Source organism: Manacus candei, unplaced genomic scaffold (genome assembly GCF_025592945.1).
Source record: "Manacus candei isolate 608988 ecotype Guabito, Panama unplaced genomic scaffold, ASM2559294v1 h1tg000014l, whole genome shotgun sequence".
NCBI classification, from domain to species: domain Eukaryota; kingdom Metazoa; phylum Chordata; class Aves; order Passeriformes; family Pipridae; genus Manacus; species Manacus candei.
In genome coordinates, this window is record NW_026138062.1 from 78,188,210 (window position 1) to 78,204,779 (window position 16,570).

The 16,570-nt window shown below is 45.7% G+C and overlaps 1 protein-coding gene across 3 annotated transcripts in view; it reads right to left on the reverse strand.

Moving 5' to 3' along the window:
• Window positions 1-524: 524 nt before the first annotated feature.
• The window catches only part of UVRAG (UV radiation resistance associated), a 61,693-nt gene continuing 45,647 nt past the window's right edge, over window positions 525-16,570 (reverse strand). For 2 of the 3 annotated variants that reach the window (XM_051779404.1, XM_051779405.1), the window contains exons 14-15: window positions 8,481-8,572; window positions 525-2,401 (exon numbers count right to left, since the gene is read on the reverse strand). In XM_051779404.1, coding sequence (XP_051635364.1) covers window positions 1,738-2,401; window positions 8,481-8,572 — 756 coding nt within the window. In that variant the 3' untranslated portion in view covers window positions 525-1,737. Of the gene's footprint in view, window positions 2,402-6,299; window positions 6,778-8,480; window positions 8,573-16,570 lie in introns of those variants that run through there. The other variant, XM_051779406.1, reaches the window with a different exon arrangement.

Consider the following 16,570-nt stretch of genomic DNA (forward strand, 5'->3'; position numbering starts at 1 on the left):
TCCAGCCAAAGCACAGCAGGAGTTTCCTATCTATCCCTTCCCAAAGATGATGGCAGCACTTCCTCTGGGGAAGCTTTTATGAGGTTGGAATAGGGGAGCTAATTCAGGGGAGAAGATACTCCTGGATGCGTCCAACTTTGCACCTGAAATCACGTTCAGTGTCTCAAATAATCAAGTTCTCTGAGTGCTCCCATCCAGCACCTCATCCTGGGACAGACCAAAGCCAACAAATGGCTGCAGAGAGGCTCGATCCACCCCCCAGCTGCAGACAGAGCTAACAGGGGAGATGTGACTATCATTCAATACAATCACCGAGGTGTCAGCTGGAAACAATGCTTATCCTAGGACAGTGTTATTATGGATATTGGTTCTCACATAGACATCTTGTTCTGACAACAGAGAGCTGAGATTATACAATTCCACATCTGAACAAGGGAATTTAGGCTGGTCTTATGTGAAGGCAGGGAAAGACTAGGTCGTGGTTCAAAAGAAAGCATAAAACCAGGGAAGAACAGAAAGCCAGGCATGATGAAGTGTTTTTTATTCTGCTATATATTTTTATATTTCAGAGCTCACAGGTGAGCCCAGATCCTCGGGTACACAATATAGAAGGCAAGAGCCATGAAATCCAAACGGAAACAAACACCAGGAATGGCAGAGCAGCTGCAAATTGCTTTCCCATTAGTGCAGCTGAACACGTGTGGCAGTGCTGACCTGCACCTCCAGCAAAGCCCTGGAAGCTTCTTCCTTCCAAGTACAGATGGTTAAAGAAAGGATATTAATTCAGATGAATAATGCAAAGTGCCTCCTTCCTGCAGAGGGTGGAACAATTCCACACAGTTTGCCTAATTCCAAAGCGCTGACTGCACTCTCAGGGATTTTAGGAAGGTGTCTGCAGTGCCCCTGTGTCCCCAGCAGACCCCTGGGAGGGCGGCAGCTGAACCCTCTGTGTTGGCAGTGGGTCCATCAGGTCTCTACTTGCGCCCAACCCCAGTGGGGAAGGGTCAGGCTGAGATCACTGGACAGAACCCTGGGGGAGATTTACTCCTCGAGGTTTCCATGGGAAGGAAGAGCGAGTATGGAGAAGAGGAGGAGTGGGACAAACCCCCAAATGTCACTTCTGATTAACCAGGTGCAGGTATCACACAGGTGCTCATTCTCTGGCATGTCCTCACTGCCAACTGAAGACCCATCAGTGCAAACTAGAACTTCGCAGGCTCCAGAGCCCAGCCAAGAGAAAGCTGCTCAACTGGAACAAATCCATGGTATTTCTCTAACACTGGCTACATTGCTCAGGCACACACAGGAGTACCTGGGAGAAGGCAAAGACGTCTTACCGTAAATGTACGTTTAAATTAAAGGTTCTTTTTTTTTTTCCTCTTTTGAAAAGATTAAAATAAATTTAACTCTAAAGAATAATTAAGAAATCAACAAATATTCATAGAAGGGCCTGATCAGCGCTAGAAGTCGTTTTCAGGAAAGCCTTTATAAATGGATTTCAAGGCCTAAAAAAAAAAAAAGAATTCCAACAGATTATAAATACCAGACATAAAAGGACTGGAAGCAGAATAAACCTTTACCTGGGGCTGTGCACATACCATGATCCTGCGGCACCGTGCTCGAGTCCACTTGTCTAACACCGTAGGAACAGCTTTAGCTCTTTTATTTTTATAATTAATATAAAGAATAAGTGCAATTTGATTTCCCCCCGGAGCACTGATTCCCCCCCGTCCCGGCTCACTTGTCCGAGCTCTTGCGGGCCCTGCGGAAGCTGGACATGTTCTCGTTCAGGGCGTAGATCCTGCGCGAGAACTCCTCGAACTCCCCCAGCACCTGCTCGTCGCACTCCACGGCCACGGCGTGTTCCACCGGGATGGAGTTGAAGTCCTCCAGCTGGTCCCCCGAGCCCAGGGCCGTGGCCTCCATGCCCATGATCTCCTCGGCCTGCTCCACGGCGCAGCAGAGCGCGGGGCCGGGCAGGGGGGGCTCCGGGGCCCCCGGCCCCACCGCCCCGTTTATTGCACTGCACCCGCCCGGCGAGGGGTCCCGCCGGCCCCGGGGAGGGGGCAGCAGGGCCCCGCTCTCCCCGTTGAAGCCGCCGCACAAGTCCTCGCCTTTCCCGGCGTTGCCCCTGGAGGAGTCCAGGGAGGTGTCCAGGGAAGAGCTGATGGGCCCGGGCGTTTTCTGCGGCTCCCCCGCGGGGACGGGCTGGGTTAAAGCGGAGCTGTAGCTGGGAGGAGGGGTTTTGTACTGCAGTCTCTCGTTGCCGGTGCTCGTGGCCCGTTTCCGGGGTCCCTTGTCCGGGGAAGGAAGCCCACTGGAGAAGCCGATGTGCAACCTGCCGAAGCTGGAGCTCTGTCTCTTTGGGACGGGGATGGCGCTGGACGTGTGGTGCCGGTCGCTGCAAGGGAAGGGATAAATCACGGCTGTGGGGCAGCTCCCCAGCAAGGCAGATGTTTAACCAAAGGCTGCAGCAGTTCTTTTATCACAACCCCGGGCTCCGCTTGGCCAAGGACTCGTATCCTAAAGTGCTAAACCCCCCCCCCCATGTTTAGTGCCGTGAGAACCACAGAACACGCCCCAGAGGACGACCTCCCTGAGCAGGAGCTCTGACAGAGCCCCACGGTTTGGAGAGTCAATCACCCAAGAAACCACCACATTATGTTAATTCGCACTGTTAACACTGTTTTATAGGCCCAAGCTGCGCTTTATGAATTATTGCTGTTGACTGTGTATTTATGGATTTATGGCCTGTACTGGGCCGTCATAAACTCTTCAAAAGTGAGGAATTATGGCTGAATCCTCCACGAGCAAAGAATTCAACAGTGGACTTCCCTAACAGCTGCTCAAAGGAGGAAAACCACACCAACGTCACTATTTGCAGAGAGTTATCCTTGCCAGACCTTCTGCTTTTCTGTGTCAATCATTCCAAAACTTTTGGGCAATCATCAGCCTCTGTTTCTCGAGGAACACGAACCAATCAAGCTTAATTTAATTTTTGACTTCACTATTTAATTCGGTTCCACAAACCGCTTTCACTGTCTCAGGTTCCGTAATTTGGAACATCCCCTTTGCACCATCTGGGCTGTGTTACGTGAATTTTCCTTCACTGGCTTAATCCTTACCCAAATATAACCACCACCCTACATGCAAATACATAATATGTGCATTAACATAAGCAACCAGTTCATTTTCCTCCAAATTAAAAAAATAATAACAAAAATACAGCTATTCACAGAGTTATACACATAACTCTGAGATTCAGCTGCTGTCAGGATGAGCCTCCTTCATGAACTCCATTTAAGAGAAACTCCTGCTCAAGGCCTGATACATTTTGGGATCTGCCTTGCAGGGGAAAATCTTGGAATAGCAGTTCTGAGGAGTCCCCAGTGGGGATCCTTTTCCACAGGACTTTTCTTGTTTTGCTGCCCCTTGTAAATAGGAGAAAGCTGATTGCAACGAGTCCCTGTGTGAACAGTGAGTGTCCCCACGGCAGGGCAGTGAGCAGCACTGCTGCTCTTCCATTTCCTCTCCCACCCCACCTCCTCCCAGGCTGCCCCTTAATTCCTCTGTAGGGCTTCCTTCTCTTCCATAAAACCCTCAAATCACCTGAAGGAGAGGTTGGTTTTCAGGATACACATTTGCAGAAGTGAAGAAGAGAGGTAAGGGCCACACATGGAGGCAGCAGCAAAACCACCAACGTTTCCTTAAGATTCCAACAGCTGCTTCAGACCTTTTGAATGCAAACTCCACAAAGCATTTGCAGCTTCTTCTGTCAACCAACCCCTTCACAATGAACCATTTATTTTTAAAGTGATGTAATGTGACAAACACAAGGATCTGAGGCAGCAGGCTCGTGAACTGTACTCAGGCAATGTGCACTGCAGATATACTGGGGATGGTCTGCTGGCCCTCCCTTCCCCCAGCTCAGAGCCTTCTGCCCTTGCTCAGAAAACAAATGAATACTCTGCATTACTTATTTGAGGAGATTCTGTTTATCTTACAGTTAGATGGCAAGTTGTAGGAATTTACCCAAATTCCAAGATGTACAAATATTCACAAAGCCAGATATCACTCAGGAACACTTCACTGATTCCAGGGACACATCATCCTGCATTTCTGTGAACTGATTCCTCAGGACAAGTGACAACTGAGTCCTGCAGATCACTGCTCCAATTACAGGACACTCTGCAATGAAGCAGATGGTGCTTTTCAGGGTAGGAGATCTCAGGTTTTGCTGCCTCCCCAATTCCAGATGCTTGCCTTGGACACTTCCAGGGATGGGGCAGCCACAGCTTCTCTGGGCTACCTGTGCCAGGGCCTCCCCACCCTCACAGGGAAGGATTCCTCCCCAGTATCCAATCTAAACCTACTGTCTGGCAGTTTAAAGCCATTCCCCCTTGCCCTTTGAGCTTCACAGCTCATGGAAGTAGTACAAAAACTATGTCAAAAAGGAAGTCACATTAGAAAGCAATCCTCCAACTGCTCAGGAAGTTTAGAGACTGTCAGGTTCTGTCTCCAGTGAGGAGGGCTTGGCTTGCAGAAGCACAGCCCTTTACTCCAAGGTACAGCCTTGACCTGAATTACTGGGGTTGAGCTGCTCCAGCTTCCAGCCCCAATTCCCTGGCCCATCTCCTGAGGCAGCAAACAGGTGTGGATGCCTGTCCACAAAGAACAGCCTGTGACTGGAGGAGTATAAAACCTGAGCTGATGAACTGTCATCAGGCCCTAAAGACTTTCAGTCATCAGGCTGGATGAGACTGGAGCTGGTTACATATATGTACAGTTCCTCTCAGAAAGCAGGACTTCTAAATTAAAAATAAAAAAAGAGAGAGGAAAACCTCAGGTTTATTGGACATTGTAGATAAGAGAATGACATCATCCCCAATCTCAGCGTTTCAATTGCATCCAAACCTCAAAAGCCAATTTGTAGCAGTGTAACTTCAGCTGTAAGTCGTCCTGGCAGCAAAATTACAAAGTAGCTATTTTCTGCCCCAAATGTTAGTTTGCACCAGTTAATAAATAGTCCATTTGGGCATTCTAAGGCACAAGGCACAGCCTGCCCGCTGTAAACAGGCGAGAGAAAGGGACTGAAGCAGGACACAAACATTTCTGAAGTTATTTTCTTAGTGAACACTTTCTGGTTGTTTGCAGTTCTGATAAAAAGCTCCTTCAGTCGGATTCACTTGTGATTATTTAATCTGTCTGCAAGGGGCTCAGAGAAGCTGTAAAGCAGTATGAGGGACAGAACACAATTCACAGGCTCAAATATGTATCTTTTCCTCCCCACAAAATGTTCCCTCTGAGGAACATTACTGGATCACAGCTGGTTAAAATACTAAATCTTGATTGCCTGGCCAAGAGCCAAAATCCACAGCTACAGCGCTTCGGTATGAGAATGCTTTTAAAAAAAAAACCCAACAACTTAAACACCATTTGATCTTTTCTGTTGCAAACTATGACCTCATGGCAGCAAGAACGCTAAATGAAGGTGTTTAGGTTGGTTTACAGCCATCCATGAAATGTTTGAAGCTCCAAGAGCAGCTCGGAGCCAACGCCATGTCAACCGTGCTAAAAAGCAATAATAGTTTCTCACCTTCTCAGAGATTCCTGGTTCAACAAGGTACAACAGCCACGGGGAGGCTGCCAATGTGAAGCTGAGGTGAAACTGCATCTTTTGGCAGCCGAGAATTTCTAAGGCACGTTAAAAAAAAAATATCAAATCTTCATAAATTAAGCTACCAGAGATTTTCTTAACTCTGAAGTTTAGGGCTCCTCTCGGTCCTAGCAGCACATGAATCAAGATGCACCTTCAAAACACAAATTCAAGCCTTCAAGTATTTTTGAGAGAAGCCTTTAAATGCAACTCAAAAGGGCATCTCCCTGACTACAGACAAGCCCTTCCAAAGGAGTATCTTGTATTTGCCAGCATTAGACAAGTCTGTTGTCTGTTCACCAGGAAAAAACCTCCTCCCTGGACTGTTCAAGTTTGCAGAGAGCTCTTTACTTGTTAACAATCACACTGTCCCTCAGAAGTTACACAGAGTGAAACAAAAATAAGCTGAAGAATAGGAGAGAAAATTAGTCAGTCTCTTGATTTGATGCAACCATGATCTAAAGAGTCTGAGCCTGTGAAAGGTACACCTGAATAAAATCATGTTAAAAACATCCAGGAGGTTTGAAAGGAGCTTCTAAAAAAAGAGGGAGAGCAATTTTTAAGCAGGCAGAGAGTGATGGGACAAGGGGGGACAGTTCTAAACTAAAAGAGGGTAGACTTAGATTATACATTAAGAAGAAATCCTTCCCTATGAGGGTGGGGAGGCCCTGGCACAGGTTGCCCAGAGAAGCTGTGGCTGCCCCTGGATCCCTAGAAGTGTCCAAGGCCAGGCTGGATGGGGCTTGGAGCAGCCTGGGACAGTGGAAGGTAGGGGATTGGAACTGGATGATCTTTAAGGTTTCTTTAACCTTTCTGTGTTTTGGTCTCAAAAGCTGGAATAAATTGCATGCTCAGAAGAATTTGAGAGAGAAATTGCACAGGGCCTTTTGCATCTGCAAAAAGCTAATCTGAAAACTGAGCTGCTTTTCTGGAAGCCAGTGAAACCCCAGGACTAAAAAACTGGACACGGAGAATTATTCCCAAAAGGAAACAGAAAAGATTCAGGGCACCACAACCGAGACAGTTTAAATCAACAACAACTTTGGCTCATCATCTTTCACCTTCAGATTCAACATGCAGGTCTGATGTCAGGAAGGTCCGTTTCTGCAGCTCTGTAGCCCCTGTAACAGTGTGAGGGAACCAACAGATCTGTCTTGATTTTGTCTCCATCCAGCACAAATCATATTTTGCAGTAGGGGTAAGGGGGGAGAAAAGTAAACACAGTGGGACATTGGTGCCAGGAGAGACATGAAGAGGGAAGCAGAGCTTGTAGACCTGCAAGCTTGCTGCCATAAATCACACGGGGAGGGATGTGAAAACACGGATTAATCATTGCAGTGTCATGCCTGAGGAACCAAAGCAGCACAGATCTCCCCAGGCAGAGGGATCCAGCCAGCAAACCTTCCTGCACAGGCACTGGGCTCTCAGCCCTCCCACAAGGCCAGTGCTGCCCCAGAGACTTGACAGCCAAATCTGCTCTGATGCACAAAATAGGGGGGCTCTTCTACAAAAGCTGTGCAGGGTTGTGTTGGTTTGTTTTTAAATCTGAAGAGATAAAGAAACTATTGTGTACTTTAAATCTAAACTGATGCTTATCAGAGCAAGCTTAAGCCCGAAATAACCATGTATTTCAGTTACACTGAATATCTCAGGGGTTCAGTTCAGTCCAGGCTGCAGAGAAATGCAGATGTCTCGAGTCAAAAGCAAAAGTGAGCTCGATGCACGGCTTAGGAGTTAACACCAGTTCAAGGAGAAACCCAGTCCAGTGTAAGTATTGGTTTTACCAGCTCATGATGGTTTGACAGAACTGGAATTCAGCAAAGCCCAGCTCCGGTGCTCAGAAAGGGAACTGAGGAGCAGCAGCAAGACCAGACAAACCTGGCAGTGCAAGGGAGCACGTAAATAAAAACCCTCCCGTGTCCCTGTTCTCATCCTGCAAACCGAGGATAGCCTGGAAATACTTTACTGACTCCAGTTTGTGACACGGGGTATCAGATGATTCACCTGCAGTACCCTGAAAACACACAATTCCTTCCAGTCTTCACTTTAACAGCTGGTGGCTTTGCTGCTTGTTCCAGCAGAGGTGGTCAGCTGTTATCCACAGGACAGTGGGCATCTGTACTCTGCCCAATTATCAAAGTCTAGCCAGCTTTCCCCTCAAGCTGTAAAGCCTCATTTCCATCTAAATTACTAGGAAGCATTAAGGGCATTGTTTGGAATCCTTAGCCTTGAAAAAGGAAAGGTTAAAAAGGAACAACTACTCACACTAGGTTTGGAGGTGAGAAGGAAATGAGGCATAGACATCCATGGGTGAGGGGAAGGAATGTGATACTCCCAGAGAACTAGGCTTAATATTCCTAAACGTTTGGAAGTATTATCCAGCCAAAAAAACGTGCTTTGTGTTGCTAATGACTGTGCATCACCTACAGCAAACAACAAGAGGGTTGTGTGATGGCAAAACCTCTAAGACAGACTGCCCAGGCTAAGACAGAATAATACAGAGGGTGCCCCTGCTACCAACCATTAGATACAGCCTTAAGGCACCAATTAACTCCTCCCCTCCCTCTAGTGAGGAACATTGCTTTTCACACAGGCTTCCCCTCCTACATCAACCTCTGAGAAGGGCTGTGGGCCCATCCTACAGAAGGTAAGAAAGCAGTGGAATATTGTGGCCATTTACATGGAGTGTATTTTGGGGAAGTCCCAGTCTCACCAGCTTGTGAAGAGGAGCTGCTTGTTTGTGACATATCCTTACCTCCAAATATTTTTGTAGCATCCACCTCTTTATTTTAATTACAAAAAAAACCCCCAAAAATATACTTACCATCTCACCATTAGCCCAATCTCCATGAAGTTTTTCAGGTTGGGAAGAGTTTGCCTTAGGTCTGGAGTACTCAGCCCATGCTGATACCTAAGCTGCAACAACAGAAAAAAAGCCCCTAAAATCAGCACAGCTTTCCAAATCCCACAGAACATAACACCATGGTCACTTAATTTACTAGGCTTTTAAGAAAGTGTGGGATGATTATCCAGCAGTTCCAAGAGATTTATTCCTCTTAAGGAAATGTTCCATTTAATACTTGTATTAGCAAAACCCACCCAAGAACAGGGACAAAATAATCAGTCAATCTGAGTGTGAAACCTCCTTCCCCTTTTTCCATTTTCTGTCTGTAACAGGAGCTTAATGAAAACACAGCCATCAGGGGAAAAGACCAAATTTCAGCACAACACTCTGTGTTCACTAATTCCAAACATTTATTTGTGTGCAAGGGTCACTTGTCAGTCTCAGTGTCTGCTGGAATCAGTAGTGGAGTTGTTACGGTAACACCAACCAGTAAAAATACATATTGTCACACAACTGATGGAAATCTCTGCTCCTTATACAGTTTATATCAACATTTTAAATCCCATAATTAAACCCAGCATTCAAATCAGATGCCACGTAGCAAAGGGAAAGGTTTCAAACGCTGACTGACTTTAACCCCAGTATTGACTCCTCTAAGTTGCTTTTCCCTCCAAACCTCAGATTATGACATCCACATGAAAACTGTCACTGAAGGGAATTTCTCTTTGCAGAGAAATTTATCCCTCGTGTTGTTAAAATATAAACAAACGTGACAATATAATAACATAACTACATAAATACAAATATAAAATATTTAATGTAAATAAACTGTAACTATAAATCATAAATATAAATATAAAAGTGTAAATATAAACAAACAATACAATACATTTATCCCTTGTGTGGTTAAAATATAAACAAAAAAAAATCTCTAAATTCCAGTATCTTTCAGGCTATTGGGATGAAGCACTACCCATTTAATAAGGAGATCTCAGCAGAGGTTAACACCCTCTAGAAGTCCCAGCTGGCCTCCAATACACACACACACAGCAACTGCACGAATCCCATGCTGCTTGAGCTACCTACTGAAACATGGAGAAATCCCACTCCAAGATAAATTCCTTTAGAATTCCACACCTGTTTCCAGAATTCCTGACAGTAAGCTGCAGGCAAGCATCCTCTAAGCTTCCAAAATTTGACTCCTCCCAAACAATCAGTTTGTCCCAGGAAAAGACCCCTGAAATTGGGAATGCTTTTTCTGCTCATCTGAGTTTTAGAAAGAAAAGTTACTTTGGGAGAAAATCCCCCTCAGTCCTGCACTGTGCACCAGGAGGCCATTTATTCCAGGTTATTATTTCCACATGGACACAGCCAAGTCATGTGGTGGCTTGGACTCATACCTGCTGCTACAATGACAGAGCCTGGATTGAGACAACCATACAACATAGATTACAAAACCATCACCACGCTCTCCTGATGGGATTACACTGGATTTGGTTTGCCAAAGAACTCGCCTGGAGCAAAAGAAATAAAGAAGAAGGAGAAAAAAAAACCCCACCAAAATCAAAACCTTTGCATTTGTTCCTCCTCCAGCAACCAAAAGTTCATAGAATAACCATCTTTAAGTTCTAAGGTTTTAGAGCATGAAAGGATTGGATTAAGGGCTCTCTCTCTGTCCAACAGCCCAGATCAGAGGAATGCATGGGAGACTCAGATTAAAACATGAGCAAAGCCACTGTTTCTACTAAAACACATTTTCATATAGCTGATAGTAGAGTTGCATATTAAGTAAAGTGAAGGCATAAGTTCTGTGAAACCTCTAGAAAAAAAACTCTGCTTGAGGGTTGTCAGTCCTCAGCAGTGAACCAGCTCCACTCTGAGTATCTCTGAACCACCACTCCAACCAAGCACCTTCCAAGGATTTACTTCATCAACAGGACTTTTGTACTTCATTAAACTCATGCCAGACAAGGGAAAGCTTGCTGCCTTCCTACAGGCAACAATTCCACATTAAAACCTTCATTCATCCAATCCACCAGCACAGATCCCTCCTTTGTGAACTAATTAGAACCCAAACCTGCAAAGGTTCAGTCACTCTCCTATAAAGTCCATGAGAAGGACCAGAACTACTAAAATTTTTTTTCAAGCAAGTTGGCTTGAAAAGAAACCACTTAGTTATCTTGCTATTTCTGGGTAATTGCAGATTGCCCCCAAGATCAGAATTAGGGGTTTTGCCACTCTGGGGCTGCCTTTTAAGAAAAATACCGATATCCTGCGTTCATGTGCAAAGAACAACAGCCCGTTTCCTGCCCTGGTCCCTGGGACAGGTTTAATGACTGGGGCTGTACAAGCACATACATTTACTTTCAGCCAGAAACCACAGAGTACCTGGACTGGAATATCTTTTTTTTTTTTGGGGGGGGGGGGAAACGCAGAATGACTCCAACTCTGAACTCATCTGTTGATCATTTCCCATATTGCTTCCCCAGCCGTGTCCACCCTGCTCTGAGCCATGTGGAACCAGTCGAACAGCTCAGAATACATTATTAAAGTTCAAAAGAGCTGCCCCTTCACTACATGTTATGCATAACATTGAAGCCTACGCCGAAATCCGCTGTATTTTTGGACTTCCCCGTGTCTCTGCACTGGTCCTTGATGTTGCAGCACCATCTGTCCCCAGGCAGGAGGAGGACCCAACCCACTGCACCGTGCACAGCTCCTGCTCTGCTAAGGCAGTCAAGAGCAATTTGGAATGACTTTCAGCTAAACGAGGAGTTTCTCTTGATAGCATCGAGAATTTCAAAAGAACATCTGCTCCACAAATGTGAAAACCTCCAAACAAAAATAGAAGCAAAAAAGTGTTCTTTCAATCGGCTTTGCAGAGCTGGTCACCAGCCAAGCATTTACAGGAAGGTTTGCAGAGGATGTCAAACGCTGGGACAGAAATGTAAAATGTAAGTTTTAATAAAATGACATAGTTAATTGTTTTACAAGATCCTGGATGACTTTTCAGAGGATGAAGGAGCACTGGCTGGGGTTCAGATGACTAAGCAGTGCAATAATGGAAACAGAAAGTGTTGTTACAACGCCTGTTGCTATACAAACAACCCCGGGGCTCCGTGAAATAATGCCTGCTGCTATATAAACAGTTTGTGTGTTTGTACCTTTAGGGGAAATTATAAACTCTTAGATTATTGAACGCTTCACCTGTTGCTTGCCTCTGTTTTCCTGGAGCTGGGGAGCTGTTCTAGCTCTGAACACCTACGTGGCTCTCCTGAAAACCCCTGAGCTGCAGCATCAGTGAAACACGTTGTGGTACAGAGCACCTCTTTAGAGAACATCAATCTAAACATCTAACATTAATTTTCATTTCTCATACTTAAAAAGACTGTCAGCAAACATCAAGCACAGTTTGGAAGTAAACACCACCAAGGGGGTTTTTAAGTTTTCTTAAGCTTCTTGGGGAAGCAGGAGGGGAAAAAAGCAACATAACAAGCACTGTGATTATAACAAGTCTTCAAGTCCTCAGTGCTGCTTTCAGAAGGAGCAAATCCAGGACTGCCCCAGCAGTGACAGCCCTCATCCAAGCAGCAGGAAGTGCTCAAATACAACAGCTATTTTAATGGAAATTACGACTTATCTTGATATGTCAACACCTGCCTCCTTCCTCCAGACTTCCACCTGAAAAGCAGATGTTTACTTTGCAGTTCTTTCAGAGTACTAAACCAACAAGAAAAACAAGTTACTTCAACATCCTTGAAGACCCGTGTCCTTCATTAATCCACAGGGCACAGGCTGTAAAGTTCCCCAAGCTGACCCAGAGTGCCTAAACCTTCATTAAAACCACTGTAAAGGGCTCCACCACAGCTGGGATTTAGCCATGACAAATAAGGCACACAAACAGCACAGGAAGGAGACAACAACTGCACTTCATCCTTTACCTTCAAAGGGTGCTTACAGTCACACTGGTATTTTTAAAGCATTCTTAGTCTAACCTGGCCTGGTCTGTCCTGCATTCACAAGGCAGAGCTGATATCAGTAAGATACTTAGTAAGATACTGTCTGTGTGAAGCCATTCCCCCTTGTCCTGGCACTCCAAAACCCTCGTCCAAAGTCCCTCTTCAGTTCCACCTGAAAGGTGGGGAAATACATGCATGAAATCTAAGTACAAGAGGGATTCAGCACTGCCCAAGGAAACTGTATTCTCATCTGATAACAGAACTAATTCCCTTTTACCTTTTTTGGTTTGCCACAGAATTACATTAAGCAGCTTCTTCCCCTCACCTCCACCAAAACACCAAGTCTGGTCTTTATTCAAAGCCAGCAGCAGCCTCGATGACAAACGCTCAACAACTTGTGACATTCTGCCAAACATTTATGAAGGGGTTTTCTTCTAATATTTAAAACTGAAATGGGATAATAGACAATATTTAACACTGGATTTTGGTTTCACAGCAATAGTGTTTATTGGAGATAGACCTCAAGAAAACAAGGAAATAGGAGTACGTGTTTGAGTACATGTGGAACACACTGGAGAACTAAACACTCAGATGAGCCAAAAGCTGTGTTTCCTCCAGGACTCTCTCATGAAACCCTTGCTGAGAGGGAACTCAACACCCCTCCAGAGAGGTCTCACACATCAGCCTTCGTGCTTCCAGTCTGGTGTCCCAGTAAGGATACGGGGACCCAAAAGACAGGCTGGGAGAAACAGCCCCTCACAGAAGTGAACTATTCCTGTAAAACTTGGTGGTTATGGGGCTTGTCATAAAAACCAACGGATATGGGCCCCCATGCCCATAAAGGTGCCTCTCAGATGCCATGACTGTTTCATAAAAAAGGACATTAAAAAAGGCAATTTAGAAGACAGAGCAGTTACTGGCCTCGAAAAGCTTCCCCTGCTCCCCAGTGAAGCACTGAAATAACTAAAACCACGTTTACTGCAGTCTTGCTGCATTTATAGCTTGATAAGATGAAACTATAGAGCATAACCTTTCCAGGTTCAGGTCAGAGCTTCTCAAAAGGGCTTGGGATCACAAAGTGATGTTTATTGGATTATAAGACACTTATTTCCTATGACCTCATTCATCCTGAGCTCTTGTATTAAAAATCCTTACATCAGGCACAGAACAAAAGGTCAGATGTGTAAAAGTCAAAAGGAGAAAGATAAGTAACATTTTGTACCTCCACCTTAAACACAACATTTTCTGGATGTGTTTAGCTCCCCAAGTGTAATTCTGCACACCTGGAGGTTACTTTTTACCTATATAACCCAAATAAGACCCTATAAATATCAGAGGGGCAATCAGGAATGCACAGGCAGGCACAGAGAACTGGCCCACCTTGGCCTGGCTGGAAATCAGAGAGAACACACACATGGTGCTATTCACTCCTCCTCCATTTATCCATTACCTCCACATTTTGATAAATCCACTCCCAAACCAGGCAATTTTCCCACCAGCCCAGCTCTACCCTGTACCTTAAGATGTTGCAGGAAAGGAACCTGCAGGATTATTTCAGTGTGCACAACAACGTGCTCCATCAGGTGCTGCAAGCATTCAGTCTCTCAGCTATTTGTTCTTTGGAGTTAGGTTGGGAAAACCCTTTGTTTTACAGGGGGTTAAATGCAGCTTCTGGCAGTTCACTCATCCAGGTGTGGGAAAGCTGCTCCTCCCAGTGAAAAGGCTCTTTTTGCTCTGACAAAGCACTACCCAAAGAGCAGGTGATTCAGCCCGTGCCACAGAGCCTAAAGGGAGCAAGAATTTGGGGATTCTAAACTGTTTCCCTGTGCTACTTCAGTGGGCAAAGGAGACTGACTTCTAAAAAAGAAGATCAGACAGTGAATCAAATGGGCAAAGCTCTCATTTGTGAGTACAGAATCAACAGTTTAACCTGTGAAAGACTTGCTTCCTCTCAGGATAACATCAGCACTCCCTGAACTCCACATGGCACTGAGACACTGGGAATGGTTCCTCATGTGATGGACAATATCTCAAACTTAACAGCTGAGGTCAGGGAGCATTAAACCAAGGACAGTTCAGCACTGGGCTTCCTGAAAACATCCACTTAGATGTGCTACATTGAAGCACAGCTTGGTTTTTTAATGACACAATATTAACTTGGGAAATATTCACATGAATTACACACAAGTCCAGATCAGAGAGATACAATAACCCCGTTAGAAAAATTCCAGCCTCTTGGAAAACAAAATACTTTAAAGCTCTGGATTTCCAAACATTCTGGACTGATCAAAAAAGTGAATGAGCCAATAAGGATCAGCCACTTTTATTCCTTTTGCTGGAGGACAACTTGCTCTAAACCTCAAGCAGGGTTCAGAAAAAGCTTGAAAGGCATTTATAGATGATTAGGCAGCTGTCACAACCGAAGCTTTCAAAACAGGTTTTTGCCCTGATGTGCCAAATCTTATGCACAGAAGTATGAGACAAACCCTGCCCCAAGGAGGACAAAACATACATTTTAAACTGTGCAGCAGAAGAACAAAGGATGTGAGGGGTGAAGTGAAAATAACAGAAGCCTGGGGGGGAATCAAAACCCCAGAAGCCACAGTTTGTCACTTGCTTGCAAATGACAGAAGAGCAGAATTTTTGTGCATTAAAGTAGAGGAAGTTTCAGGAAGATGCATTTTCTTTTCACCACGGCAGAAGGAAGAGATAGGCTCCTAAAGAGGTCCTGGAATTCCACAGGTGTTAACACCTTATACCTGACAGTGCAGCCTTGCCTCCAGTCACACACCCTACTCATTAGGAAAAATCCCGCACTACAGCTTTTTCCTATGCTGCCACGTTGTGCCAGGGCTTGAGAACAGACTTCCCACTTCCCTCTGTCCTTCAGTTCCACAACACAGCACTTCCACACACTGCAGAGCAGTTTAGGTTGGCAAATCACACGTGTTTATGGCAGCTTAACGAGACCAGGAATCCATTTGCCTTTTGATTACTAAATTTTGGTTCTGTTTTATAAACACACACTCATTTACTTGAGAAACAGAGCAGTCTGAGGAGCTAATGCAGAGCTGGTGACAGCTGCACACACCCCAGTGATGGAACACACAGGGCAGGGGGGGGCTCTCCAGATTTTTGGAGAGGTGAGTCCAGGCACAGCTGGTGATGCCACATCTTCTATTCACAGAATCTCAGAATGGTCTGGGTTGGAAAGGACTTTTAAGCCCATCCAGTCCCACTCCTGCCATGGGCAGGGACTCCTTCCACTATCCCAGGGTGCTCCAAGACCTGTCCAGCCTGGCCTGGGACACTTCCAGTGATCCAGGGGCAGTCACAGCTTCTCTGGGCAACCTGTGCCAGGGCCTCCCCACCCTCACAGCCAACAATTCCTTCCCAATATCCCACCTATCCCTGCCCTCTGGCAGTGGGAAGCCATTCCCTGTGTCCTGTTCCTCCATCCCTTGTCCCCAGTCCCCCTCCAGCTCTCCTGGAGCCCCTTTAGGCCCTGCAAGGGGCTCTCAGGTCTCCCTGGAGCCTTCTCTTCTCCAGGTGAACTCCCCAGCCTGTCCCTATGAGGATGATGCTCCATCCCTCCTATCTCCCAACCACACTGCTCATCCCACCTGAGCTGCAGGAGCCTCCAGCTGCAGGTGCAGGGATTGGAACAGGCAGAAGAGCCAAGATCTGCCCCTCCAGAGCGAGTTACCAGCGGCCTTTGCCCACGGGCAAGGACAGGCAGGGTTTGAGCTGCATGAAAGGGGGACTGCTCTTACAGCTAATCCAGGCTCATTTCAACCCACGGGATCTTGGCATGGGCAATAGGAAAGGAAAAAAGGAAAGCCTTTCCAACAAGTTTGCAAAAAGCATATGTAAATTCCCCAGGTTTAAATGCTCTGGCCCACTGCTGCCCTGGGAGACTTTCAGGAATGAAACCTCTCCAAAGAGCTCTTGGCTCTACACAGCTGGAGAAGGTACTTTGTGGTTTTTCAGGTGCAGTCCCTTCCTCTTACCATTAAAATGAATGCTTGGCACTTCCCAAGATGAGGACTCAGCTCTGGCTTCAACCTGTGCTCTTTCAAGAACACTTTTCCCTGTGCAGCTGAACTGGCC